This window comes from Alosa sapidissima, chromosome 3 (assembly GCF_018492685.1).
Source record: "Alosa sapidissima isolate fAloSap1 chromosome 3, fAloSap1.pri, whole genome shotgun sequence".
In the NCBI taxonomy this organism is placed as follows: Eukaryota; Metazoa; Chordata; class Actinopteri; order Clupeiformes; family Clupeidae; genus Alosa; species Alosa sapidissima.
In genome coordinates this window covers 5,883,179-5,910,472 of record NC_055959.1, presented here as the reverse complement: position 1 = coordinate 5,910,472, position 27,294 = coordinate 5,883,179, and the positions used below count along the sequence as shown (strand labels likewise).

General features: G+C 42.3%; 3 protein-coding genes across 12 annotated transcripts in view; 2 read left to right on the top strand and 1 right to left on the bottom strand.

Moving 5' to 3' along the window:
* Window positions 1–27: 27 nt before the first annotated feature.
* On the top strand, window positions 28–10,735 carry gps1 (G protein pathway suppressor 1). Of its 4 annotated transcripts, none has more exons than XM_042086011.1 (15): window positions 55–156; window positions 1,713–1,913; window positions 2,445–2,537; window positions 2,981–3,162; window positions 3,410–3,574; window positions 4,747–4,882; window positions 5,001–5,078; window positions 5,205–5,265; window positions 5,536–5,621; window positions 6,324–6,418; window positions 7,193–7,298; window positions 7,628–7,708; window positions 8,267–8,404; window positions 8,943–9,094; window positions 10,209–10,735. In XM_042086011.1, the coding sequence occupies exons 1-15, from the start codon at window positions 124–126 to the stop codon at window positions 10,267–10,269; spliced, it is 1,668 nt and encodes a 555-aa protein (XP_041941945.1). In that variant the 5' UTR covers window positions 55–123; the 3' UTR covers window positions 10,270–10,735. The 4 variants fall into 4 exon arrangements, with proteins under 4 accessions (XP_041941947.1, XP_041941945.1, XP_041941946.1 ...); XM_042086012.1 differs by having other exon boundaries at window positions 56–156; window positions 8,943–9,077; XM_042086013.1 differs by lacking the exon at window positions 1,713–1,913 and having other exon boundaries at window positions 28–156.
* A 1,652-nt stretch (window positions 10,736–12,387) lies between these two features.
* Window positions 12,388–19,740, bottom strand: dus1l (dihydrouridine synthase 1-like (S. cerevisiae)). Of its 4 annotated transcripts, none has more exons than XM_042086022.1 (14): window positions 19,148–19,740; window positions 18,942–19,050; window positions 18,618–18,668; window positions 18,423–18,535; window positions 18,012–18,094; window positions 17,687–17,790; window positions 16,943–17,090; window positions 16,679–16,775; window positions 14,615–14,703; window positions 13,941–14,101; window positions 13,716–13,753; window positions 13,396–13,471; window positions 13,004–13,165; window positions 12,388–12,967 (listed from the first exon to the last, which is right to left on the bottom strand). In XM_042086022.1, the coding sequence occupies exons 1-13, from the start codon at window positions 19,382–19,384 to the stop codon at window positions 13,029–13,031; spliced, it is 1,443 nt and encodes a 480-aa protein (XP_041941956.1). In that variant the 5' UTR covers window positions 19,385–19,740; the 3' UTR covers window positions 12,388–12,967; window positions 13,004–13,028. The 4 variants fall into 4 exon arrangements, with proteins under 4 accessions (XP_041941956.1, XP_041941957.1, XP_041941958.1 ...); XM_042086023.1 differs by having other exon boundaries at window positions 12,388–12,993; window positions 13,030–13,165; XM_042086024.1 differs by having other exon boundaries at window positions 12,388–13,165; window positions 19,148–19,419; window positions 19,592–19,740.
* A 5,587-nt stretch (window positions 19,741–25,327) lies between these two features.
* csnk1da (casein kinase 1, delta a) overlaps window positions 25,328–27,294 on the top strand; it is a 36,428-nt gene continuing 34,461 nt past the window's right edge. For 2 of the 4 annotated variants that reach the window (XM_042086028.1, XM_042086029.1), the window contains exon 1: window positions 25,329–25,825. In XM_042086028.1, the coding sequence (XP_041941962.1) occupies window positions 25,750–25,825 (76 nt within the window). In that variant the 5' untranslated portion in view covers window positions 25,329–25,749. Of the gene's footprint in view, window positions 25,826–27,294 lie in introns of all 4 variants that reach the window. The other 2 variants (XM_042086026.1, XM_042086027.1) reach the window with 2 other exon arrangements.

Sequence of the window (27,294 nt, the reverse complement as noted above, 5' to 3'; positions counted from 1 at the left end):
TCCAAATATTTTCGATGTACAGGTATCGTGACGTCTTCGCGTAACAAAGACGTCCAGTAAGTGCATTCACAGCTATGCCCCGGATGTGCTTGTGTGTGCTGTGTTTCTGCAGAGAAGGAGGAGATGCCTCTCCCCGTGCAGGTCTTTAACTTTCAGGTAAACTAATAATTCAAACTGCTTTATTTTAGTTTGAACACTCCGTGGTTTCATTTATACAAATTATGTCACTTTATCCACCATTAAGTACTCCTATGCATCGTTTTAAGCTCCAGATTGCCGCAGCTATGCAGCTAGAAGCTAAGCTAGTAATCATTCTGTCCAAGACACTATGGGCCTCACGTCCCGTAACGTAAGGTAGCAAGTCATAGCTAGCTTCTTTACCGAATTGTTTTCAAGTTGAACGACAGCGCGGGTCTGCTCATTGTTTAATGAAACATATTGTTTGAGTCATATTCTAGTGGTATGTGCACGGTATTAAACGGTTGGCTTGGTAATCCAGGTTTCTTATTTGTAGTAGCGTGTGTGTTTTGAATAGCTTTCATGGGTGTTGGATTGTGTTGAGAAACTTTCTGTCTTGGAGCGCTAACTAGCTAGCTAGCATAGCATGCATAGATCGGTAATAAGAAGGCTAACCATACTAGACAGCCAGATAGCTTGCTAGCTAGCTTATCACTGCAAGCCGGCGGGGTCTAGCTACTTTATGCTTTCTTAAATAGATGTTTTTATTTGTATTTCAGGTTGTATTAAATGACCGCAGTTTGAGGTCTCCATAGCCAACTTGTTTACCTTGTCAAGTTATTCGTTGTTCCATATCTAGCTCAAGTTCGGTGCAAGTTAGCACGTCGGAAGAAACAAGCTAGCTAGCTAACTGCTAACAGCTAGCTAGCTTCAGCTAAATGTCAGTGCAGTTCACTACCCGACAAAGCAGTTATTAGCACTCATTTTAAGGTTTTTGAAAAATGTGAATGAGATGTCACCTTAAACAAATCTAATTTTCGGTCACCTTATTCATTTGTGAGTCAAAGCTTGGACGTTAATAAATATTGCACACTCTTATACTTCTTAGTATAAGCAGCCGTGGCCTTCGGACTTGTAACCGGTGGGTTGCCGGTTCGAACCCCGACCAGTAGGCACGGCTGAAGTGCCCTTAAGCAAGGCACCTAAACCCCTCACTGCTCCCCGAGCGCCGCTGTTGTTGCAGGCAGCTCACTGCGCGGGTGTGTGCTTCACCTCACTGTGTGCTGAGTGTGTTTCACTAATTCACGGATTGGGATAAATGCAGAGACCAAATTTCACGGGATCAAAAGAGTATATATACTTATACTATACAGTAATGTCTGTTTAATGCTTTGAGGTCCAGTTCAGCATCGCCAAGTAGTTTGAACCAACTCAATAAACAAGGAATTGTAACATTTAACCTTAGGTGCTACATACCTTTAGGCTGTATTGTCATAGTTTTGAGACATGGTTGTCAATTAATAGAACATTTGTTATTCTAACAGCTCATTCCCATGCCCTTTAAATTCATACCCTACTAATATCATTTATTTGTCTGCATTCATCTCTTTCTTTTTCTGTGTTATCTCTTTCTTTCTCTGTTATCCTACTTCTTCCCCCTGCACTTTTTCTCAGATTGTTGTATCAAAAAATTATAGAGGCCCTCCTAACTGTGGGCTTACATTTCACCCGTGTGTTGATTTCCTCCATTTCAGGACAGTTCTGTGTCAGGGCCTGGGGTCTCCCCAGAGCAGCAGGTTGAGGGCAGGCTCAGTGATAGCTTGGCAGCCAGTGCGTCCTCGTCTTCGTCGACGCTCTGCACGCCCCACAGCAGCAGGTCTGACCTGCTCCTCCCATTTACCGCGGGAGACTATGTGCTCAGCTCCAGTCTGTCAGCGTGCTCGCTGGTCCCCGAGGTAACAGAATTAATCACAGGGTAGCCAATTAAGGAAGAAAAGAAGGTGATGAATTAATAGAGGTACTGGAGGAGGGGGCCGTTGCTGCTGGAGGGCAAAGATGCAACAAACGCAAAAAACAGGGTTCCCACAGTACATAGAATTTCAGGAATATTATGGAATTTTAAAAAGTCTATTCTAGACATGGAAAGTCAGGGGATAAGCTCAAGTGTGGTGCACTCAGAATTCAGCATCAACAGATTTCCTCCTCACCCCTGACAAGCCCATTGAGGGAAACCGCCTTGACTAACATGACGATGACAAGTTAGCATGATGTGGTTTAGTTTGAAGTTTGTAGTCAGAAGCTTGGATTTCAAGGTTGAGTAATAGTGTCCACACCAAGCGAAATCAGAACCATTGTTTTAAACATGTTCAGCTACCATGCTCTGATATGATCCAAAGGGTATCATTTAATTAATTCACTCCTGTCCTTTTCGTAGTTTAATGGTAGATTAAGAGCAGACGTAAATATATGAACTTTCTCATATGAAGGGGTCAGTTGAACCCATGCAGATAGATGCTGACCCGCAAGAAGACCAACAGAATGCGCCGGACACCAACTATGTCGTCGAAAACCCAACTCTGGTAGGTTTCTGTTCTGTGCTTATCTACTTATTTCAGCACTGATTTAGGGTTGACTGTTATATATAACTTTGACATACAAAACCCTATCTGCTGTTTTAGCGCAGAATCAAACAGAATATCATACAATTCGCAGAATATCAAACATGTGGCTGTCTGTCCCACACAAATCTCTTGTTTGTATTTCATTGATTCTTTCAATCTTTTTATTTTTCTCACGTTTTGTATTGATGATTGACAGAAATCTGTGTACTATGTTTTGTCCCATATGAGAGACATGATTTGCTTTCATGATTTAGATTATGATTTACCATCTGCTGCTTCTCCCATGTATTTTATGTGATTTTCTGATCAAGTAATCCTTATTATACATCTCCCTCTCGCCTCTTTCTCCTGTCTCCCTCTCTCCTCTCCTCTTTCTCTCTCTCTCTCGCTCTGTTCCACAGGATCTGGAGCAGTATGCCTCCAGCTACAGTGGACTGATGAGAATTGAGCGACTGCAGTTCATCGCTGACCACTGCCCCCAACTCCGCATCGAAGCTCTTAAAATGGCCCTGTCCTTCGTCCAAAGAACCTTCAATGTTGACGTCTACGAGGAGATCCACCGCAAACTCACTGAAGCCACGAGGTAGGTTCTGATCCTGCAGGGAGCGCCTCATGCCTCTGTTGAACTGTTGGACTTGTTCAAGTTCAAGTTCAAGTTCAAATTGGCTTCTGTAATGCACCTTGAGACAAATTCATTTGTTTGTTTATTCATTGGTTTTGATGCAACAGATGTACTCTTTTGTTTTCACATTATATCATAGCACCACATGATGTAAGTGGTCTTGCTCCCTTTTCTCACCCTAAACACACTGTCCATTTTTGTCCTACAGGGAAGTGCAAGGGGTCCCAGACGCTGTTCCTGAGGGGGCAGTGGAACCCCCTCCCCTCGACACAGCCTGGGCAGAGTCCACCAGGAAAAAGGCCCTCTTAAAATTGGAGAAGCTCGACACCGACCTGAAGAACTACAAGGGAAATTCCATTAAGGAGAGCATTAGGTAAGGCCTTGATCTGGTGACCTGGCAACCATTCGCTTTGCACAGGTGGCATGTGAGCTCTATTTTCTGAAAGGTGTGTTTGTGGAATGTGTTTGTCACGTTGGGTTTACAACTGTTCTGCTGATTCTTTTTTTGCCATAAAAGTTTGAAGCACTAACAGCATGGTGGTGTGAATACTGGACATTAATGATGGTTTGTGTCTTATTTTACTGTCTTGCAATATAGTTTTGAGTGAGTAGGGCAGGCTTTTTACTATTATTTACCCTATAACACACTGATGGCAAACTGTTTTGAGTTGAGTTACCCCCATCGCCCAAAGCAGAGTCTGTCTTTACTACTGGACTTTAGATAAGGTAGATACAGTAAATTCAGTAGATATTATGGGCGCGGTGGAGCAGCGGGAAAATGTCAGCGCCTCACAATCGGTCAGCCAGGGTTCCATTTCCAAACCTGATGTGAGTCAGAGTCATATTGGATATAAGCGTCTGCTAAATGCCACAACTATATAAGCGTCTGCTAAATACGGTCAACTTTAACTTAAACTTGTGACCGGTGGAAGATGCAAGCAATATAAAAAAGATTGATATACATTCTTCAGTAATCAGAATTCTTCTAAGGTTAGTTGCCATGGCAAGGAGTTAATAAATAAACTGTTGACTTGTAAGAGAAATAACATTTTTAATGTTACCATAGAAAAAATGAGCTAGCCTAATCCAGTGATAAATGTCATTGTGATCACCCTGAAAAATCCAGTACATGAGCTGTTGCTTGTGTTGCTGAGCCGTTTTATCACTCACTCCATCCTCCTTGTTGTCAGTGTGGGGGCATTTTTAGCAGTGCATACCTGGGTCTTAGAATCTTATCTTAAATTAAGATAAATTTACTTAATCCACTAGCAGATAAATGTACTTGTTTTTATGTCTTAATTTAAGAAGTATGTTAAGCCAAATAATCTTACAAGAAAGCTTAAAGTAAGTATCTTTATGCTAAAAACAATACTAACTAGATTTTGTATCTTAATATAAGATTATAACACTTGGTAAGATATCATTTTTTGCATTGTACTTGCTATTTTTAATTATCCTTCACACGTGACCACTTAGTATGCACCCTTGCTGAAAATTAAGTATGCGTGTGTTGTAAAGCCGCCTCCATCTTCTCCCTACCTACAGGAGGGGTCATGATGATCTCGGAGATCATTATCTTGACTGCGGTGACCTCAGCAATGCCTTGAAGTGCTACTCCCGAGCCAGAGACTACTGCACTAGCGCCAAGCATGTCATCAACATGTGTCTTAATGTTATCAAGGTATGTTTGGAACAGCATGTCTCACTCATTCACCTCCTAACAGTGTTGGTGAAGTGACATTCATACTGAAATGAAGGTAGCAGTAAATGTAATGACTTTGGTTGTTTGAACCTTGCAGGTTAGCGTTTACCTCCAAAACTGGTCCCATGTACTTAGCTATGTAAGCAAGGCAGAATCCACTCCAGAGATTGCAGAGGTTTGTGCCACCACATTGTCCTCTATAATCATTGCAGAAAAGAAGCTGCGTCTTTAGTATTAAATCATCTTTGGTATTAAATGATCTAATTATCAATGTTTTATTTTTTTTCACTTCCCAACACAGCAACGAGGAGAGAGAGATAGTCAAAACCAAGCTGTCCTCACCAAACTAAAGTGTGCCGCAGGTCAGTGGCATTCTTTTTCTCTATTTTTATCCTGCTCTTACCTCTCCATGTTTCCTTCTCTTGTCTTTTCTGCCCCAGTGATCTTAGGAGCAACACCATTAAAGAAAAGTCACTGTATTGATCCTGTTAGGCCTATTTAGTTCAGGAAGAAAGCTGGATATCTGGAGCCTTCTTATATTTCATTTGTCTCTCTCTCTCTCGTTCTTTCTTTCCCTTTCTCTTATTTCCGGTCTCTGTCTCTCTCCCTTTCCCTGTCTCGGTCTTCAACAGGACTGGCAGAACTCGCATCCAGAAAGTACAAGCCAGCGGCCAAATGCTTCCTGCAAGCCTCGTTTGACCACTGCGACTTCCCCGAGGTCAGTTTATCCCTATTGCCACACCTCTTCTTTGGGGGTTTGCTCCCAGAGGGACTAGAGCCAGGGACCGAGGACCACACTGCTGACAGGAGAGACGGGGATTGGCATTGAGATTCACATTGGGTTCCTTTCCGATCTGAGAGCACAGGAGTGAGAATGTAGATAGGCAATGGGGGCTGCGCGCTGTCAGGTTCCCAAGCAAAAATGGAACCTGCCCCTTCAGAATTCAGTCAGAAGAGGGCAACACTGCTTGAAGAGGGCAAGCACTGGGCATGTCCTAAGCACATGAGTAATGAAAATGCCCCATAACCCACAGGGAAATGATAGTAGAGGTTATGGGAGCGCTCAGATGACTCTAGAGGGAATGTGGATTTGATCCTGCTGTCTTTGGGTATAATTGACATGTAAGTCACTTTGGGTCTGCTAAATTAATAACTGTTTTTGAACTTAGATTGCTCAGATTGTCTGAACTTTTCTTGTTTTTGTTATGCTGACGTTTGCCCTCTTTTTGCTCTGTCCATCCTTTTCTCTCCCTTGTTGCCTTCCTTCTTTCCTCTTTCTTTTCATCTCGCATCCTGCGCTCTCTCTCTCTCTCTCTCTCTCTCTCTCTCTCTCTCTCTCTCTCTCTCTCTCTCTCTCTCTCTCTCTCTCTCTCTCTCTCTTTCTCTCTCTCTGGCTCTCTGGCTCTCTGGCTCTCTGCAGCTCCTTTCCCCCAGTAACGTAGCAGCGTATGGGGGGTTGTGTGCCCTAGCTACGTTTGACAGACAGGAGCTGCAGAGGAATGTCATCTCCAGCAGGTGAGTCCGCCCATCACAGGAGCAGCCTAGGAGAGCATCCCTGGGGCGACAGTAGTGTAGTGGATAAGGAGCTGAGTTTGCATGCAGTAGCCTTAAAAAGTCGTGAGTTCGATTCCCAGCTGCCACCGTTGGCCCTTAACCCCATGAGTCTGGCCCTGCTATCTGTAAAGCGCTTTGGATAAAACTGTCACATCACGGATATGCCTCAACTATATTTATTTAACAAATGAACATTCTGGCTTTGTGAAACATATTAAACAAATTTAGTAATTAAAGAAAATTTATTTTTCAGATCATGTAGAGGGAAAAATAGGGAATATTTCTCCTTAACCTATGCCTTATACTATGCTATGTGGGAATAGGGGATGTAAATGCCTTGAATATGACGTTTAAGTAGGTCTGGGAATCCTGCCACTTTTCATCTAAGTGAACCAACTGATGTTGTTTTTATTTTGCTAGCTGGCACAGAAAGTGCTTTTAATTGGTAGATTGAAGTTCCAGTCAAACGTGTGGCTGGGTGTAGGGGGGGGAAGAGGCTGGGATGAGTTCTGCAGCAAGAATTTCAATTGACTGACTTGAACTATAAAGTCGTTTTCAGGGCTGGGCTGTGAAGAGATGGTTTTGCCATTTGAATTGGTGTGGAGAAGGGTTTTGTTTGTGCGCCCACACTGACTCTCTCTCTCTCTCTCTCTCTCTCTCTCTCTCTCTCTCTCTCTCTCTCTCTCTCTCTCTCTCTGTCTCTCTCTGTGTGTGTGTGTGTGTCCCTCTCCACAGTTCCTTTAAATTATTTTTAGAGTTGGAACCCCAGGTCCGTGATATTATCTTCAAGTTTTACGAGTCAAAGTATGCTTCATGTCTGAAAATGCTGGATGAGATGAAGGTAAGGAACTCTGTGTGTGTGCATCTTCATGGTGTTTAAGTGACTGTCTTTGTTTGATGTTCAAGTTCTGTTAGGTATGGTCAGTAGCAAGCAGATCTCCACCATAGATCATGAGCCATATCAAATTCTCCACATGTTTGAACAATCACACAGGCTGTTCACCAGGTTGTGTTGTCAAAACAACAGCATGAGCAATTATCTTGCAAAGTAGAGCAGGTGTTTTCTGTTTAAAAAAAAAAAAGAAAATTAAATCTTGTGAAATTGTAGGGGGGGTCCATATGGCACTATTAAACCTGTCTGATGAATTGATCTCCCTTTGTGTTTGACAGGATAACCTTCTGCTAGACATGTACCTGGCTCCCCATGTAAGAACACTGTACACGCAAATCAGGAACAGAGCCCTTATACAGGTATGGAGAAACTTGCCAGTGCACGAGTCGCTGAATCAGACAACACCCACAGAGGTTGGGTATATTGGTGTATTTAGCTTACTAGCATGCCCTCTAGGATGAAGTGTTAAGCTAGGTCTGACCCTAATTGATCAAATGTATGGGTGTGTGCTGTTGCTGTGAAGGCTTTGTTTTTGAGTAGAACCTTAGGAGCACAGTAAAACACCAAAGGCTGGAGTTTGGCACACTCACTGTTAAATCAGTTCACTATTTGTGACTTTGATATTCCAGCTCAAAGTTAGTCTGTTCTGAGGGCTTTGTGTGTTGATGTTTATGGTATTTGGCAGACACTTTTGTTCAATACAATTAGGGTTAGGGCTTTAAATTAACCCCATGAGTTTTGAGAATTATGGACTTGGTCAGATTCATCAATTATAGGTGAAAGTGTAAAAAAATTTTCCAGTATGGATGCAGCTTTCTTTGTGTAGAGATAACTTGTGTATTTATATGGCCATGTCATCATGGCTCTCCTCTGTCTCGCTAACTTGTATACCCCCGACATCCTTCTCTTCTCTGCAGTACTTCAGCCCGTACGTCTCGGCGGACATGAACAAAATGGCAGTAGCCTTCAACACCACAGTGGCCGCGCTGGAGGACGAGCTCACCCAGCTTATCCTGGAGGGTCTTATCAATGCCCGCATCGATTCCCACAGCAAGGCAAGCTTAATCCAAAAGCCCCCCCCACACACACACGCACACACACACACAGACACACTCCTCTGACAAATTGCTGCCCATCCATCCTTTATCCATTTAGCCACTCTCTTGTGCTTGCTTCTGATCTTTCTTATCCTCCACATGCTGTCTCTTCTGCTCTGCCTTTACCTGATCATTATTTTCATTTCTTAATTTCCCCTGCTTGCTCTCTCCCCACACACACACCTCCCACTGGCAATCCATCTTCCAGTCCGCTCTCTCTGCAGTGGGTAGAATGTTCACTTTTGACTGACTGTTCCTGTTGTCTGTTATCCCAGTCTGTCTGTCTGTCTGTCTGTCTTTCTCTGCTCTCCTGTTGTAGTTGTACCGCAAAAGGCAACACTGACTTACAGGCTGCCACAGATCAGTGTTAATCATTCTCTGCATTGTCTGTCTGCTTTGCCTGTCTGTCTCGGTGTTTGTCTGTCTCCGTGTTGTTTGTCTGTGCGTGCATCTGTCTGTCTCCGTGTTGTTTGTCTGTGCGTGCATCTGTCTATAGATCCTTTATGCACGAGACGTGGATCAGAGAAGCACAACATTTGAGAAGTCCATACAGATGGGTAAGGAGTTCCAGAGACGAGCCAAAGCCATGATCCTGCGGGCAGCCGTGCTGCGTAACCAGATCCACGTCAAGGTAACGGGCTCTCCAGGGTAATGTGTCCTCGCTCTGCTCTCCTCTCCTCCCTCCCTCACACCTCCGCTCACCTCTGTCCATTACACCCCCAGCCAGCCCAAGTTATTAACACCAGTGACCATTTCACCTCTCCGTCCCTAATAAACTCAGCTTTATGTTTATGTACAGGAGACCATGCAAGCAAGCACAGTGTACTGCCTATGGATCCCCTCTAGATTTCACTGATTCGACCATTAGCACACCGTATACGCCTAAGCAGTAGACCTGGTCGTAGATTCCGTTTTACATGAAGTAAAGTTAAGTCATGACCACCCTACATGGTGTTACATGGACATTGAGAATCCACCTTATGATCAGTTTCTCCTTGCTCCCAAACTTTAACCTGAAACCTGTTTTGGCGATTACTCTTAAATGAACACACCAGCTCTTTTAGAAATGAGTTAGTGAGTTAGAGAATACATACACTTCTCTTCTCTGTCTGCGTAATGACCCATTCTGACATGTTAGCCTAGCTTAGCATAATTCTCTGGAAGTTCCCTTTCTTCCTCACTCAGCTTATCTGCAGGCCTTTTATAGGGCATTTCCACCAATGGCGCTGCTCTGTTCGGTACAGTACGGGATGCAATTATTTCTGTCTCCATTGTCAAAATTTGCGAACCTTGCCAAAACAACCGAGCCTAGCCTCCGTTGGGGTACAATCTCCCACACACCCATCCCTTCCCAACCTGCCCTTTAACAGCTACACCTACTCCTTTAATCCTGTCATCACCTCTTTTATCCTTTTCAACCACACCCCATCCTCCCCTCCCATTTCCACACTCATGCATGCTTGGACAGAGTACTTTATTTGTGAGTGTATCAGATACATTTATTTTACCTGTTCTAATGTTTAAAAAAAGAAAAGAAAATTATGCAGTTTAAGCCCTGAGCATCGCTATTGATACCATCACCTCCTTCCATCTCATCTCATTAGCATGTTCCCCTCTAGTTTTAAAATGAATACCGAAACAACTGCATGTGTGTAATGTGTGTGCGTTTTTTATGAGACGCTTCTCACTGAGCGCCCCACTACCCCCACCTGCTTCTTCTCCTCCCTTCCCCTCCCCTCATCTCCTCTCTTCTTGTCTCCAGTCCCCTCCAAGAGAAGGTAGCCAAGGGGAACTCACACCCGCCAACAGCCAAACACGAATGAGCACCAACATGTGAAGACTGGACTGGAGGCTTCCCCGTGGAAAGTAAACAGAGGAAGGTGGAGCAGGGAGGGGGGAGAGGCATCACGCTACACATCATCGCGCCCCCAACCCCGGCATCTCTCTCCCTCGCTAGAGGAAAAACACACAAAAAAAAAAAGAATCAATTCTGTTTTCCTGCTGAAGAAAGAAAAATCACAATCTAAAGACTTTAAGTTGGGAAGAAGATATCTGTTGTCAGTTATCAATGACAAGCACATCCTGTTGCTCAATAGGAAATGAAAGATAAAAAAGGAGAAAAAAAAATAGAAAAAAGAAAAAAAGAATTGCGGCACTTAATGCTGTCCTGGCCTGTTGTACTTTGTAACAGATGCACTTTCCTCTGTTATCTTGTGACAAACCTTGATTACACATTGAAAAACCTCATCACAGAAACATGCTTTTAAAATAAATATACATTCAAAAAGACCAGAACTTAGGTTTTGCTTTCTGTCGGTAGCTGCTTTTGCTGACCAACATAGCACTTTGCACATTGATGACAATTTTTGAAGCTTTGCTAACTCCCCCTCTCACTTACATCACTGTGTCCTTCCTTCAAGCAGTCAGACCACTGTCAGTGTGCAAGCCAAACAAAAATACACTGAACACTGTTAAACATGTGCCTGACGCATGAAGTGAGGTGATAAGTTTGCAGAGGGAAGTAGCAGAAGTGTGGTGAGCATGCACAATGGTGCGGAAGCCAACACACCACCATCGGCTGAGAGAAGTCTCCAAATCTGCTGTTGCTCAACAGAAGAAAGTCTCCATCTATGAATCTGTTAAGGATCCCATCGTCGGTGCCGGGAAATGTTTTCCACTCCCCAACCGCCACTGAAGCCACAGCAACATCAACCTCAGCTGTATTCACCGTTTTTCTTTAACATGTATTTTAACAAATATAAAGACATGATGTGGGATTTGTTATAATTATTTTTTATTTTATTAAAAATAAACTCCTAATCTCTGACAACCCATTCATGACCTACTGCCCTGAAAATGACCACATCTTTTAGGCTCAAGTCTACAGGATGGACCTGTTCAACGTAATTCAAGGACGTGGTTTAGTGACAAATCAGGCTAAGTTAACTGGTAAACCTCTTAAAAGGACCTTTTGGCTTTGTTTTGCTAGGTGAATGAGGCCATAGTGCTCTGTTAAGGCCAACACTCACTGGCAACGACGTTTGCGTCTATGGATTTCACGCTCAAGCTCAATTTTCTAAACTTTTGTCATAAACACGCATCAGTCACCGCCAGTGGGACTTGCTCGGTTAAAAGTAATGGATTTCTAAACTTTAGTGTCACTTGATGTGCATCAGACGCTGCCAGTGGGCGTTGGCCTTTAGATAATTTACCACCTCTGCTGAGTGAATTTACTCAGGTTTTCACTAAACAACGCATATAAAATGCCACCCAGAGGGGGTTACGAAGAAGCGAAGTTGCTGGCTTTCCCCGGCAACTGGGAGTAATTGCTGATCTCCAAAAGAACGCTTTACTGCATGTATTGCATTTGAAGTGACATTGTTTCATTGAGATCAGTGGTAACTGCCAAAGTTACCTGGGTAAGCTAGTAGCCTCGCTTTGTAGTATACCTCTCTGATCTCCCAAATGTTTCTTGTGGAACACAGGAAAAATAACACACACAACTTGTCCATGTAGTTTTGGACTATTGAGTAGGCTTCTGGTGGGCCCCTCCACACACTTGATTCATGCACCTCATCAATCACATCACAAGAAATAGATCACTACTGGGCTGTTATGAAAGGATTCATCAGTTACTCTCTAACCACTTGTTAAAGATGTGGCAAATGGATTTGCTAAACCTCTTAAACTAAGAAGATTGATTTCAAGTGACTAAATCACATTAACTTCGGAATCTAGCATCCTTTCTGTAGGTCAAACGGGTATTGGGTATTTTGAATATGCATTTAGTCCAGGGCATGGTTGGTGATGTATGCCATTATTTGTTGAGTACTTTCATGAGGTGTGCTTAAATACCAACACCTGTCTTTTTAAGTTCCAGGACACATGCATGCAGGTTGAGTTACAAGTAGGTTAACAGTTAACAATGACTGACTCCATCATCAGTTCTTAACATGAGAAGTTTATAGATGAAAATGCACTTATGTTAGATAGGACCAGCACCATTCACTGTTTTGCTTTGGTACAACTATGGCAAAAAGTGGTCATTTGATAAAAAGAAAAAAAAAACCATCACCAAAACAGCAAAAAGATTTTTAAAATATATGTATGATAATCAAAACAACTGCATAAAACAAATTCTTTCAAGTCCAAGATAAAAGTTGACCAGATATGTGCCCACTCCTTACTGCCTCCTCAGGGAAATATGATTCATATGTAACAAAACAAAAAAACTATCACAGCAGCAGAGGCCTTTGACTGGGCTTCTCAGTTCCTGGCGAGAGGGCAGGAGCACATCCGCCATCAGTCCAGTCTACCCCGGGGACCACTGCACAGCACCCGGCTGACAGCACTCCTCAGAGGGAAGGAGTTAAGTGTTGATGTGGATGTCATTTAAATTCAAATCAACTCAAATAATCTCCACTGGGTTTATGTTCTTTTAGTTTTTGTGGTGGTTGTTGTTGTCTGCAACACCATTGACGTGACTCGCTGAGATGGTAGACGGCAGTGATTGGGAGGCCCGTGTGTGTGTGTGTGTGTGTGTGTGTGTGTGTGTGTGTGTGTGTGTGTGTGTGTGTGTGTGTTATGCCACGGCTTGGGCGACTGGCTGATCGGGTGGGATGGAGGGAGACTCCTCCTGGATGCTTCCGTTGAGTTGACCGTTCTCCATCTCGGCCGCCTGAATCTTCAGTGCTTTAGTCTTGAACCTCAGCCCATGACCTGGACAATACAGTGAGAGGACAGTGCGAATAGATGTTAAAAAGCAAATGAATCAAGAAATGAAAAAAGGATTTCATTCATAGATTTGGTTACAAAGGCTGATTTGTTGATGGTGATTTTGTTGCTACTGGTGGTACCGTGATGGAGGGCTGTTAGGGATCCAATGGGTACAACATGTAGTGCTTTTGCAACTTACCACCCCCTGCCCCTCGATTCGCGGACTAACTCACCTGGGCAATCGGCCACTGCTTTATAGGCTGCCTTCTTACAGCAGCCACGACACAAGCTGAAGACGCACTTATTTCCCTGAAAATAAAACAAGGCATTTACAATCATACTCATTTCACAATATTGTGTCATGTTCATTAACAATGCCCCCACCCCCAACCCGACCTCGACTGAATGCAGTCATGGCACGTGAAATACTAAACATACTCATGGACACAGCTTCGTACTTCGCCTTCAGCAGGGTAATGTAACTAAAACTGTCAGCTTTCTTACATATACACATTCACAAGAAAAAGAAAAAAAAAAACAGTGAATTACTTACTTTAGGGTTTCCACACTGCTCACACTTGATGTACTTTGCTGTAAACGTAAACAAGTCAGTCAGCCCTTTCTCACTACTCGGCATAAATGAAATTCATTCTTCAAAAAAATGAAAACAACCCTGACACACCCTTGGTCCAATGCTTAAATGACATAAACTACCAGTAAAGTGGCAAAGTTGTAAGGGTCTGCAGGGAAAATCATGGTCACGATGACATCTGCTTACGTTTTTGTTCAAGACAGAAGTTCTTGTTGGGGTTACGGGCTTTCTTCTTTTGCTTGTTTTTGGAGAGGGAATCTGTTGTGTTGTCGGTGTCCTCCAAGGCTCTCTTTGCCCCCTTGACCTCTGGATCTTTGGGGGTGTTCTCACTCCCTGGCTCCTTTGGCCTGAGAAGAAAAACACACACACACAGAGTTAGGGTTGATAAGTGGCACGGGACAGTGTTGCAGGACAGTAGGCAAGTGCCGTGGGACAGGGGTCACCAGACAGAAGGCGAGTGGCACAAGACAGTAGGCAAGTGGCATGTATAAGTATGTATAAGTATATTTACTCTTATACTGTATATGTGCCACCAACAGTACAGTAGAGCTCCTACTGCCTCTGTATTTGTTCACTAGTTTAGGTATGCGCACACCATGGGACACCATGAGGAAATACTGCCAATGTAAATTTAACATCCACTGTATGAGAATTGTGGTCTAGGTCCTGCAGCTTAACACCATTTAAACTAAAATACTGTGCAGCTTCTTCTTTTCAGTGTTTGCTTTTTGCTGGACACTACTTCAGTAGTGCACATCATGTTCACTACACCTTCATGTTTTACGTCCTGGCCTCTAGATAACGGTGTGGTGTGCCACATACTGTTCTGCACTGTGGAGGCGTTTGGGCACTGGACTTACGGGGGTCGGACATATGGTTGGCAGATCCAGTGAGGCTGGGGCAGTCCACCAGAGCAACTGGTGTCCGTCTCACCCTTGGCTATCTCCTCCTGGTGTGAGAAAGGAGAACAACATGTTTGAGCTTCTGAGAAGATTCACAAAGACAGACTGAATTAAACTCAACTAGTGCAGTGCCCGTTCAAACATGCTATTCCTGTAGAAAACCTGTAGCCCGATTACATGCCCGCAGGTAGGCCTGCTTTAAAAATAGGATGATATGGAAATCATTCCAGCTAAGCATTCAATAATGAATACTGAATATTACAATATAATACATTAAAATAGATGTGCAGTGATCAGAATTTAAGCATCACTGCATGTGATATTTTTTAAAGATCAAAATGACATCAAAATAAAAAAAACAGCTGTTTTAAGGCTATATGTTCAAGATTTACTTGATGTTAGAGAAGACAAATAATTTTGTGGAATGATGCATCTGAAATTTGCAACTACAGTATATGACTCAAAAACAATCTCTAGTAGCCTATAAGTGACATCATGCTTTGTCTGCCACTCGTTGTCTATAGCTGATCAAAAGGACATCAAACAACTCAATCTTTGAGTTAAAGCTATAGCCTACTGTATGTTTAGCCAATTTAATAACTTAATGATATAGACAAACCATTCATCATTTTATGCCTGCAAACCGCATACAGAGGCATTCTTTCTTGTTGAGGTCAGACATGATAATCATCCAAACATGGCTTTATACCCGTGCTGTGCACCGATTCATGCTGCCAAAACTTCAGCCCTCTCTGTCTCTGGTCCTTCACTGTGCTGCGTGAGAGGGGGAGTGGCCAACAGCTAGAGTGGCTAAAGCCAATGTGTGTTTCTTTTACCGATATGTTTAATGATATCTTTTGCATTTCTTATTCAAATATCAAACTTAGCACTGCACTTACTCGTGCCTGTAGCAAGACACCTGCCAAGTTATGAAATTAGTCGGATGAACGGTTCTACAGATATGCGAATAACAAACACGCACACAAACACATACACAAACACGTTCCTAATAATAATAAATTAGTTTTATATAGCGCCTTTCTAGAAACTCAAGGTCGCTTTACATAAAGGGGTGGTAGTAATTGTGTGTGCGCAGGAGCGCTGGGTGGGATGGTGAAGGGATTAGAGAGTGAAGGCCTCAGTGAAACGATGTGTTTTTTGAACAGGCCCACAGAAGAGGCACAGTGAATGGGGGGGGGGGGGGGGGGGGCTGGTTCCAGAGTTGGGGCAGACACACGAAAGGCCCTGTCCCCAAAGGTCTGGTGCAGGGTATGGTCAGCTGATCCTTGTTGGAGGACCGGAGGGACTGCAGAGGGGTGTAGAGGTGGAGTAAGTCAGAAAGGTATTTAGGGGGCCAGAGCATGAAGGGACTTGTAGGTGAGAAGCAGAATTTTGTACATAATGCGGAACTTGACTGGTAACCAATGGAGCTGAATGAGGGTGGGGGTGATGTGCTGCCAGGGCTTAAGACCCTGGTAGCGGAGTTCTGGACATATTGCTGCATGTCCAAGGCCTTGGAGGGGAGACATACAGAGGAGTATGGCATTTTAGTAGTCCAGACGGATGGAGATGAAGCAGTGGATGAGGGTTTCGGTTACTGAGTCATAGTCTTGTTTTGTGATGTTTTTCAGGTGATAGAATGCTGATTTTGTGACGTTTTTAATGTGGGATTGGAATGAGGTTGCGGACTAGATAGATGTACCTCAATGATTCATACATTATGCTCAGACTGCTATGAGCTGATGACTTGATACACTGAAACAATGGGTTTCCACTGCTCTACTATTTGTGTACAATTATAAGAGTTGGACATTTTAGATTTCTTCATATAGCAGACACTTTTATCCAAAGGGACTTAAATATTTCAGGGCCATTGGCCCCAAAGCAAGTAGAGGTTAAGTGCCTTGCCCAAGGGCACAACGGTGAAAGCTGGGAATTGAACCCATACCTTTCCAGGCTTTTTAGAACAGGATTTGCTATATAACAGATCACAATATAAATGGTGAGATATCAAAATTGTACCTGGCAGCGTAGCTTGAGCTGACGGCTGACCTCTGCTAAGCCCTCGATGTTTTTGACTTTGGCCAACTCTTCTCTCAGGTCCTGGTGGATCTGTAGCCTGCTCACAATGCACCAAGTAAACAAGCAGGACGAATGAGGAACATCACCAGCAACAGGTGACAGGTACATGGAAAAGCACGTTATCCTTGTTGTATCCATATCCATTATAAGACAAGTGAATTCAAAAGAGCTCAAAACACAAAGACAAAAAAACAGGTGACATACGTGTGGTGCCAGAGCTTAAAGAGGTGGGCGCGCACAAAGGACAAGGAGCAAGGGGGATGTTTCTGGACCACTTCAAGGTACTCTTCCGCCATTTCCCACACTGGGGGGCTACGACCCTCAAACAAGGCTGGGTTATGCAGATTCCCCTCTGTAAAGAGAAGATAATGTCAAAATAAGCTCTGAGCACACATAAAAACACAAAACAATGCCATTTGTACAATTGCATAAGAACTCACACGTGACGTAAGGAAGGAAGATCAACTCCTTAACAACCGGAAGGGCACTGAGAGAGCACCGATTTACATTTAAATGTATTAATTTAGCAGATGCCTTTTCAAAAGAGACTTGTACATGTCAATTATATTACAAGGGCATTGTTACATTGTCCCCAGAGCAACTGGGTTACGTGCCTTGCTCAAGGGCACAACGGTGGAAGCTGGGAATTGAACCCACAACGATTCTAGCTACGGCATGCTAGCCCAGCTCCTTAACCACTACTATGACAGCAGAGATCTGTGGGGGCTAAGGCCAAACACCCAAACATCTCGCAGAGCCACTGAAAGTGGAGACTCGTTTACGGATCCACCACAAGGTTCAAATCGGCTTCAACGTTTAGCGGCATTTCCTTGGCCCATGCTACACCTTTCCAGCACATCTCATGAAAAAAACGGATCTGAGAGTTTTCCATAACCATGCTAACAGACCCACTGTGCTGAACACATACGGGGTTGTGACAGCCCATACCTGCACTCATGATGCCATGGACCCCCGTTTCCTCCATGCACCGCTGCACATCACTCAAGTGCTGAATGTTTCCATTGGCAAAAACTGGGATGTTCACCGCCTCTCTGCCAGTGAGAGAGAGAGTTTGAAAATATTAGATCAGTGAGAGAGAGAGTGAGAGATACAAACTGTGAGATGAAGGCATCAAATTAGTTTAATTAGTCTTTATCCTAGATAACTTATAGTAGATACATTTTGACTAATGAATTTCAGGGGCACAGAAATGTATCTACAAAAAAAAAATGGAGCTGGTGTAACGCATGTGCTACTAACTTCAGCATCTCACCTTACAGCCTTGATGTGCTCCCAGCTAGCGATTCCGGTCATAGCACCTTTCTGATCTTTGGTTCGGCCATGAACAGTCAGAAGCTGAAGACATTACAATGACAAATTAAAAGGAGATGACAACATTCCTTGGGTGAAACATCCTTACAGAAATCATCTGTAGGGCCCTAATTTGAATGATGGGCCAAGTGCAAAAACTTAGCTCTAACTAAAGCTAATTTCATAACTAGGAAAAAATAATTAGCATATTCAACACCATGGACAAGATCTCAGCGCAAACACTAATGAGTCCATGTGCCCCACGATATGCAGAAGAACTTTGCAAGTTCATAGACTTTGCCGTTTGCAAGTTCATAGACTTTGCACTTTGACTGCCAAAGTAGGGCCCATAGAATCAATTACATGATGGTACCTGGCATCCAGCTTTCTCCAACATCTTGGCATACTTCACGGTCTTCTCAATCTCAGGGAAAACTCTAATCTTGCAAGTGATGGGAACCGAGAGTTTCTCATTTGCCAGTTTAACTGAAAGTCACAATATCACATTAATAAACCAAGATGAATATCAGGGTATGACCATATCTGCAACATAGAGAGACATACTTACTCATCTTCTCAAGCAGCTCCCACTCATCTTGGAGAAAGGCGCCATAGTGACCTTAAGGAAATAGAAATAACCAACCTGTTAACACTGGCTACAGCTGGGCTGCTCAGAACTGACCCCTGAGTCCATCATCATTTTGTAGTTGTTTTGTTTCTTTAATGCTCTTACTTATTGTCGAATAGTACAGTTATGTAGAAATGGTAGGCGATCATATTCATCAACACATACAATGTGACGCTAGAGGCTGTGACCAACAGTAAACTAACCTGAATTGCACGATTGTCTAAATAAATAAAAAAAATAAACACACAGGTTCAGCTGAGATACCTCTTTTCGCGATCATTTGAGGGCATCCCAGGTTTAGGTCAATGGCATCGCAGTAATCTTGTGCTAATCGAGCAGCTTGGATAAATACCTCTGGATCATTGGCACAAAACTGTGGAATAATAAAGGTTTTAGCACAATTACCTAATTGGTCCTTTCCATATTTACATCCATACGTACAACAAATCTAAACAGGAGCTTAACGATACCTGTGTAATCAGCGGTCGATCTTCAGGACATACTTCACTGTACAGGTTCTCACGGCGATAATTAACATCTCTCACGAACACCTGGGCATGAAACATAGGTGTGTAGCAAAGCTCCGCGCCGTGTCTTCGACTGAGAAGCCTCCATGCTAATTCACTCTGGTCCACCATGGGCGCAACCACATATCGAGCTCCTTTTAGGGTAGTTTTCCAGAATTCAAATCCTTGAAGCTTCGCCATGATACCCAGTGTTAGACAGATGGAAGCCTAAACGACTGTGACGATTAATGTTAATTAACTTTCACCTTTTGAATATGCCAGCGACTGTTAAAAGAGCCCAAACGGATCAGATCCACTATGGAGTGTTGTCTGTGTCAGCACAAGACTAGATGGGCTTGATAACATGTCAAAAGCAAACTCTTTACAAATGCTAAACTTCCATAATACCTTTGATTCCGTGAGCCACACCTGTCCTACCACCCAGATGAAGATCAATTCCACCGAAAGGTTTTTAAAAAGTCTATCATGGACACAACTCCAGTGGGCTTCTTCGGGTGCGTGTGTAGCGCAACACTATATTCGTACCGTTCTGAATTATCAACCAATGATACATCGTTCCTATTCTAGCCTATGAGTAGGTCTAGTGTAGTCGTAGCGGTTTATGTTTTCAATGACTATATGATTATATAATGACTCCATTTCTTAGTATGAAAATTTATATCAACAAATTTATATTGTGGTATGGTTTTAATGTAGGTTTGCCTGCATTAGAGACAAGGGCGCAAATCCGGTTTTCTGTTGCACATTGCATATCATCCTGGAGATGCCGCTGCAAGCTTATATTACTGGATTTTAACAATATATGAATTTCTGTTGCCTATCATGTGTATACCCCAGAGAAATACCCCAGAGTCTAAAAAAATACCTTTACCCTTATCAAAACTTCGACCTTGAATTTCCCCTAGGGATCAATAAAGTATCTATCTATCTATCTATCTATCTATCTAAAACTAGCCTGGGAATACCCATATTGCACTACAGAGTAGCCTAGGCTAGGCCTACTTTTCTGCAGAAATGACGTATTTTGGTCATGAAAATATTATTGTACTGCACTGTAGGCTACTTCAGAAAAACTGCAGTAGCCTAGAACGGAAAAAACGGCGGTATAACTGCAGCTATTTTTTGTAAAGGTAGCCTTTAATAAGCCTAGATATCAAATCATGACACTAAAAAGGCATTCTAATTTAGCAGTCGCTTGCATGTGTCTGTGCTAGGCTACCAGACTTTGGGTAGGACTTATGAGATGAATAATAAGGGAGCTATTTATTACTGATTATCAAGGTCTGGGACACAAGAGAAAAACATTTTGCTCGAGAAATGTCAAATTCTCCTACCTTCAGAAACGTTGTGATACTTCATGAAAACCGCAGGCTATAGGCCTTTTGCAAGATAGAAACTGAATCCGTGCTTTCTCATAATTTCAGAACCCCTGAAAACCTAGGCAGGCCAATACCAATGAGACCAATAATTATGTCCGCCGCTAGCGTGGCGGTAGGGATTGTCAAAGTTTTTTTTTTCTTCCATCATCAACGTCCTGAATTTTTGGTCAACGATTCCTGGGACACCGAAACACCAGGGCACATGAAACTTGGTGGGCATTTAGCCCTAGACTTTTATGGAACATTTTCGTTTGATTCCCCTTTGATCGTTGGGAGGGCCCAAAAAATAAATTAATTTACATTTAGTGACTGTACACCCATCGGCCTGTAGATGGTGGTGTTGAGCGAAGGGTTGCAGGTAGAGGATGATGAGGAGAGGAGCTACAAGGCAGGACTGTCTAACACACTCTCTCTCACAAACACACACACACACGCACACACACACACACACACATGCACACATACACATACACGCATGCACACACATTCACATCCACACGCAAACACACACGTCCACACACACACACACACACAAACACACATAAACACACACACAGGCACGCACTCTCACATACATACAGTACACACACACACATGCACACACACTCCATACAGCTCTGCTGCAAGACACACATGCCTTACTTATCTTTATGCCTGGTTCCACTTTATGCCTGGTTCCACTTCACTTCCTACAATGACAACGCCATGGTAGCTTACGGTTTCACAGCTTTGTGGCTTGTGTAGGATGATTTTCACATAAAATGCAATTTCCTTTTCTTCTTGAAGCTGAAATAAACCTGAGAATTTTCATCGGACATGCTTGGTTTTTACTATAGGAACGTTAATCTTACACCAGCTTAATGTTATGTCAATAGGTAAAATAATGTTAACAGTAGCATTGATAGATTGATTGAGGCTAGTTTGATTGTTGGTGTATTTGTGAAACATAAACGCAGTTATAGCAAGCAACTTGATAACAGCACTGTTAATTGTCTGTTCGACTGTCATCCCATTCTTTTCTGACCATAGGCCTACTGACAGGAGCTAAGTTACTTAGCCACAACGCTAGCATTCGCTAATGCAATGGTTTGTTAGATACCGGTCAATGATGCATCCTAAACATGGGCTGGGACACTTCTGCTTGCTAAATAGGGTTTTTTGGCTGATGACTCCCTCAAAGTTACTCCCTAAAGTTTTCATAACATCAAACGTTAATTCATTAATAAATGATGATGTGTTTTACAATCATACAACACATTGTATTTAAAACTTTTCAAAGCAGCCAAAGTGCTTTACTGAAGGGGGAACCTCAGTAAGTAAGCACTACTAATGTGTAGCAACCACCTGATGCATGGCAGCCATTAAGCGCCAGAATGCTCACCACACACCAGCTTGCGGTCATAAATGTATCAATCATATTTTGAGGTAATAGTGTGAAATCTTGCAAAACTGATTTTGTATAACCAGTGTCCAAGAGAAATCCTTATTGTGTGTGTACTCTGTCACTTCATGTGTGTGTTGTCTGTCATTGTGTGTGTGTGCCATTTCTCATTTCAGTTGTGTGTGTGTGTGTATCTCCTGCATTAAAGATAAATGAAGAAATACTTGATTCATGCTAAAGGAAATGTCACCACAGCACTGTCCTGTGCATGTAAACACACTCTCACACACACACACACTTGAACAAGTAAAAATAAAGTAAAAACAATTCCGAAAACAAAAATATAAGCCTCATCAGTTATCAGCCATATCCGTGTAGCGCAGGGGGTTAATAGTTTGATGGCCATTACAGAGTTATTATAGTTTTGGCGTTTTCATTATTTTTTATTTTTTATTTAGTTCTTTCAGGTTTCTGATTTCAGTTTAGTTTCAGTTAGTTTTACAATAACCCTGGGCAACCTGTAATCGCAGGTATCTTTGGCTGATGTCACAAAATTTGATGTGTAAGATCCATAGATAGATACATTCGTGGAATTCTGTTCATTGGGGGGGCATATACCCATATAATAAATGAATGTGTAGCCTATATTTAGTGACTGTACACCAATCGGCCTGTAGATGGTGGAGTTGAGTGAAGGGTTGCACACACCCACACGCACAGACACACACAAACACACACATAACCACGCACACACACATAGACACACACACACATCCATGCACAGGCACACACATACACACACACACACACACACACGCCCCCCCCCCCCCCCCACACACACACACACACACACTCGCAAGCGAACACACACACAGAAGCACTGTAGGCTACACAAAAACAAACACACACATGCACACACTTATTTACATGCAAGAGTAGAGGATGTAATAGGAGATGGAGACAAATTGACAAGAGTGATTTATTTTTCCCTAGATAATGTGCAGGACTGGGCGGCTGTCATATTTTGTACCGCTCTGCGGTACATCTAGTTAACAGAATGTTCATTAGCCTAAGTAGCTAGTAAAGGCTTGCAAATTATGAGTGTCTACTCAATCAGTTTAACAGTACAATCCATGACTAAAAAGTTGTTTTCAGCACAGCTGTTTACAGGTGGTCGTCAGTTTGGCTACGCCTACATTTTGCTCAGGTTCCGTTGCCGACACGATTCCGAGAACATGCTTTGTTGTGACGGACGTTGGAAGTAGTTTCGCGCATGGCATAAAACGTGACCGAACTTACCGAGCTCCGTTGTGCAACTCACTCCACGTGATAGCTTTAAGCATTGGTTCCCATTTAGCCAATCACATTTTCGCTGTAGAAAGTTTCAATAGTTGTGGGCGTGCTTTATCTCCGACCTGTTTAGCCCGTCTCCAACTTGTAAGAGCTGTACCACACACTTCATATGCAGGCTAATATGTAAACTTACAGCAGTGTGCACACAGGTGACTGGTGTTGTCGGAGCTGTCTTAAAACTTGGATTGTAGGCCTATAGGCAATTCGAAATACAGGTAGCATATTGCTACAATAAACTCCTCAATGGAAATTCAAATAGGCCTAGGCCTACTCAATATGAATTACAATATTTTCTGTTCTTATGCTGCAGTTTTCTCTAATTTTGACACCACCAAAGATGAAAAATAAATGAACCACTATAAAGATTCACTATTGCCATCAAGTAGGCTAGGCTATGTGGATGTAGCCTACCTTTTTATGGTATGTGAAAGTCAGAGAGAACAATGCTTTACAGTCATATAGTGTATAGGCCATGCGTTTGTGTTTCATTATAAAAGGACATTAATGGGAATAGGGAATAATGCTATTAAATATGTGCGCTTAACCTATTGTGGTGAATAGAACAGCTGCCTCAGGATTAGAGCCTAATGCCGGCAGATCATTTTTAATTATCATCAGTCACAGAGATGGACAGGGGTTTCAACCATAGATTGATGGAGGTCCCCCTCTGTACATTTTTAATCAGTCAGCAAAATCTTCTTTCATTTTCAAGACTTATTACTGATTAAATGGTTAGCCAAGGCTTCAACCTTTGGCATAACATGTTAGATATTAATATCCTTATCCTCTTTCTGACTGTTATAATATGAAAGTGTAGACACGACAAAAGACCCTTTTATATCGGAGATCGAAGAGACATTACATAACCCTTTTAGGAAAGACACCCAAGTGTTGTATTTGAGAACATTTTCGACACACCCTTCAATGAGAAGTTCACATGGGTCAATTCAGCCAAAAGCCCTCTGTCAATATGACTCAGACAGAAAAAAAGAATACATTCTTCCATTCATCCTGAGGTGATCCGGCTACCAAGGTAAATCTCTAAAACATCTGAGTCACCTGATCACCCCTTAAGTCAACTAGCCTGCTTCATAGTGTGAATCAATCTGCACTTATTGGCTATAATTGTTGTACAAGCAAATTATTGGAAACATATGGTGAGTCAGCAAACACACCTTTGTGATATGTGGTCATCATTTTGTTCAGAAAGAGGCAACAAAGGGATAATAGTGGGTTGTTTTTCTATGTGGCTGGAATATTCTTCAAATAGGTCCTTTTATTTGTCATGAAATATAATATTGAAGTAAGCTTTGTTTTACTCTTAATATAGCATATTCATAAGGATTGTTAGCTGGCATACATTAGCTGATGTCATGTATCAAAAATAAAAAAAGGCCTTGAGCAAATTAATTGAATTGTGTTGTGTTGCGTAGGCCTATAGTTTCCAAAAACTATTGAGGCGGCTGGGAATTTGTACAGGCCAACTGATGGCCTTACCCACACCCACCAAAGGCAAATCAGTCTTTCTAAACCGGAATTTGAACAAATGGCAAGTAGTTCTAGGCCTATATTCCTGTGACCTAAGGACAGGTGGCTGTGAGAGTGTGAAAGACGATCTTCCTTCAGAAAGTCCTCCTGAATACCAAATTCAGAACACATCACAACCGTTCAATATCTGAATGGGCCACTGTGAAACCTGTTGTGTGTGCCACAGTTTGTCTTGTCTGAACAGCTCACATGGGCAGATAGTAGGCTAAAATGCCTATGTTGTTCATCAGTTTCACACACACACACACACACATGTTTAATTCGAATGAGTTGAAAATATCAAATAAACCCAATGAGCATTTACGCAAATAAAAGAAGAGGGTTGATATAAAAACGCTTTCTGGACAAAAGACACCCTGACAATTCCATTGTTGTTATCCCCTCCCCCTTTGCCGGACACTTTACAGTGGACGACTGTTGCTACGGGAAGTGATGTCACTTATACACAGTAGATTATTCAACTGATCTAGCCAGCAAAGCTACAGCGGAGGCAGAGAAACACTGAGAACCGAGCAGACGGAAAAGGGAAGGGTACATTTTGATAAATCCATCTTCATCCTTTACAAATTATGAAAGGATGTGTTTTAAAATAGCAAGAGCATAAAGTGCACACCTAAACCTCTCCAGGAAACCCCGTATTGTGTTTTTTGGAATTTCGGAATGTTTTAAAACGATTGGTGAAAACTGGAGAATCTCTGGCAGTATTAGCAAGCTAGCCATATATTAAAAGAAGGGGACTCTTGAAGATATACTGGATGAGAGGCATTGAATAGACGTGTCTAAAAAATTGAGTGCGTTTGGAACAGCAACGAAGAGAAGCCGATAGATCGTTTTTCTTTTTGTACAAGAGCTAGCTACATTGCTAGCTATTAATTTTCGCCAAAATGGAATTGAGAGTGGGAAACCGATACAGACTTGGTAGGAAAATCGGAAGTGGATCATTTGGAGACATCTATTTGGGTAAGTAAACTTGATACAAAAGTGAACGTTACCAACCTATTTTAAAATGCTGTGTGCAGCATGTTGTAGGTATTAATTTGAACCAATGTTGGAGGTCTACATGCCCGAGGAGTTTGTCATTTTGTTTAGATTCTCCGTCTAGTCAGCTTGCGTAGCTATTAGATAATGGTGGCTAACATTAGCTGTTTACGGAGTCCTCACAGCTAACCCTCCCAGTTGTAAAAAGGGTAATGTTACCTGGCTAGATTACTTTACAGTTGATCTGAGATGGATGTCTGTTAATATTATGTCTCCTAAGAATGGAAGTGTCCCTTCCTTAATATACCATTGCGTATGATGCCAATGGTATCTATTCACGATGGCTGTTTTATCTATATAGCTTCTAAGCTGACTGTTAGCCATCCTTAGGTAGCTAGCATCTACCCTACTAGCCGAATTGTGATCACGTAGCTTGTCAGCTGTTTTAACGAAAATTTGACATATCAATAGCTGTCGGGTTAGGTTGCCAGGCAAGCGATTTTGCTGTGAGCTCGATTGTCTGACCAGCTTCCCTGGTCTCAGATAACGTGGGTTTAGAGTTCTACAAGCCAATTGGCAGTCTGTCTGATCACTAACGTTAACGTTATGGATTGTGCATAACGTTAGATTTCAAATCTAAGCAGTAGCCGTAGCGAGATACGATTGATAATCCGATCTGCCATCGCTAGGTTGCATTCAATATGAAACATAACGTAAAACATAGCCACATTAACCAGGTATATCAGTAAAGGGCTGTTGACCAGGCAATGAACTTAATGTTAACACACGTCGACCGTCATTTCGCCTGTAGCTAACGTTAGCTCTCAGTGTATAACATTAGCCAGTGTGTTAGATTTCATTTTGTATCTTGAACCGAGTAAGTTGCGCCGTATCCTGAGTCAAAATATGAATTTGCAAATGACACTAAAAAGAGCAAGCCTCTTATTTAGTAAACATTATGTAGTTGAGAATATGGTTTTAACTTAAGGTCCACACAGGTTTCACAAATCCTCAAAAACAACGTTAACGATTTGTTGATTCGGAATTTATACCTTGGGTCTTGTAAGCTGACATGTGTATGTGAAACTCCTTGATACTCATTTGCGATTATATGTGATCATATGGGGAATCTCATAATTAAACTTGCCCATCAATTGGTCCATTGTACGATCTCGTAATTCAATCTCGTAATTCATACAGCTCAATTAAAAAAATCTGTTTAACAGAATGAATCACATAACAATAACAATTTGCTTTCATTGTATGAGTTACATTTCCTTTGAAGGACAGCTATGACTTGATTGTACATGGCAGTAACACAATTCGGTAGGTGCTCTAATCAGTTTTAATCGTACCATGACAGGAACATGTTTACTCCCAACTGTGGAAAACTCGACAATGCGCTCACTGATGATCAAGAGCTGAGTTCATTTGGTCAATAATTTGATCTC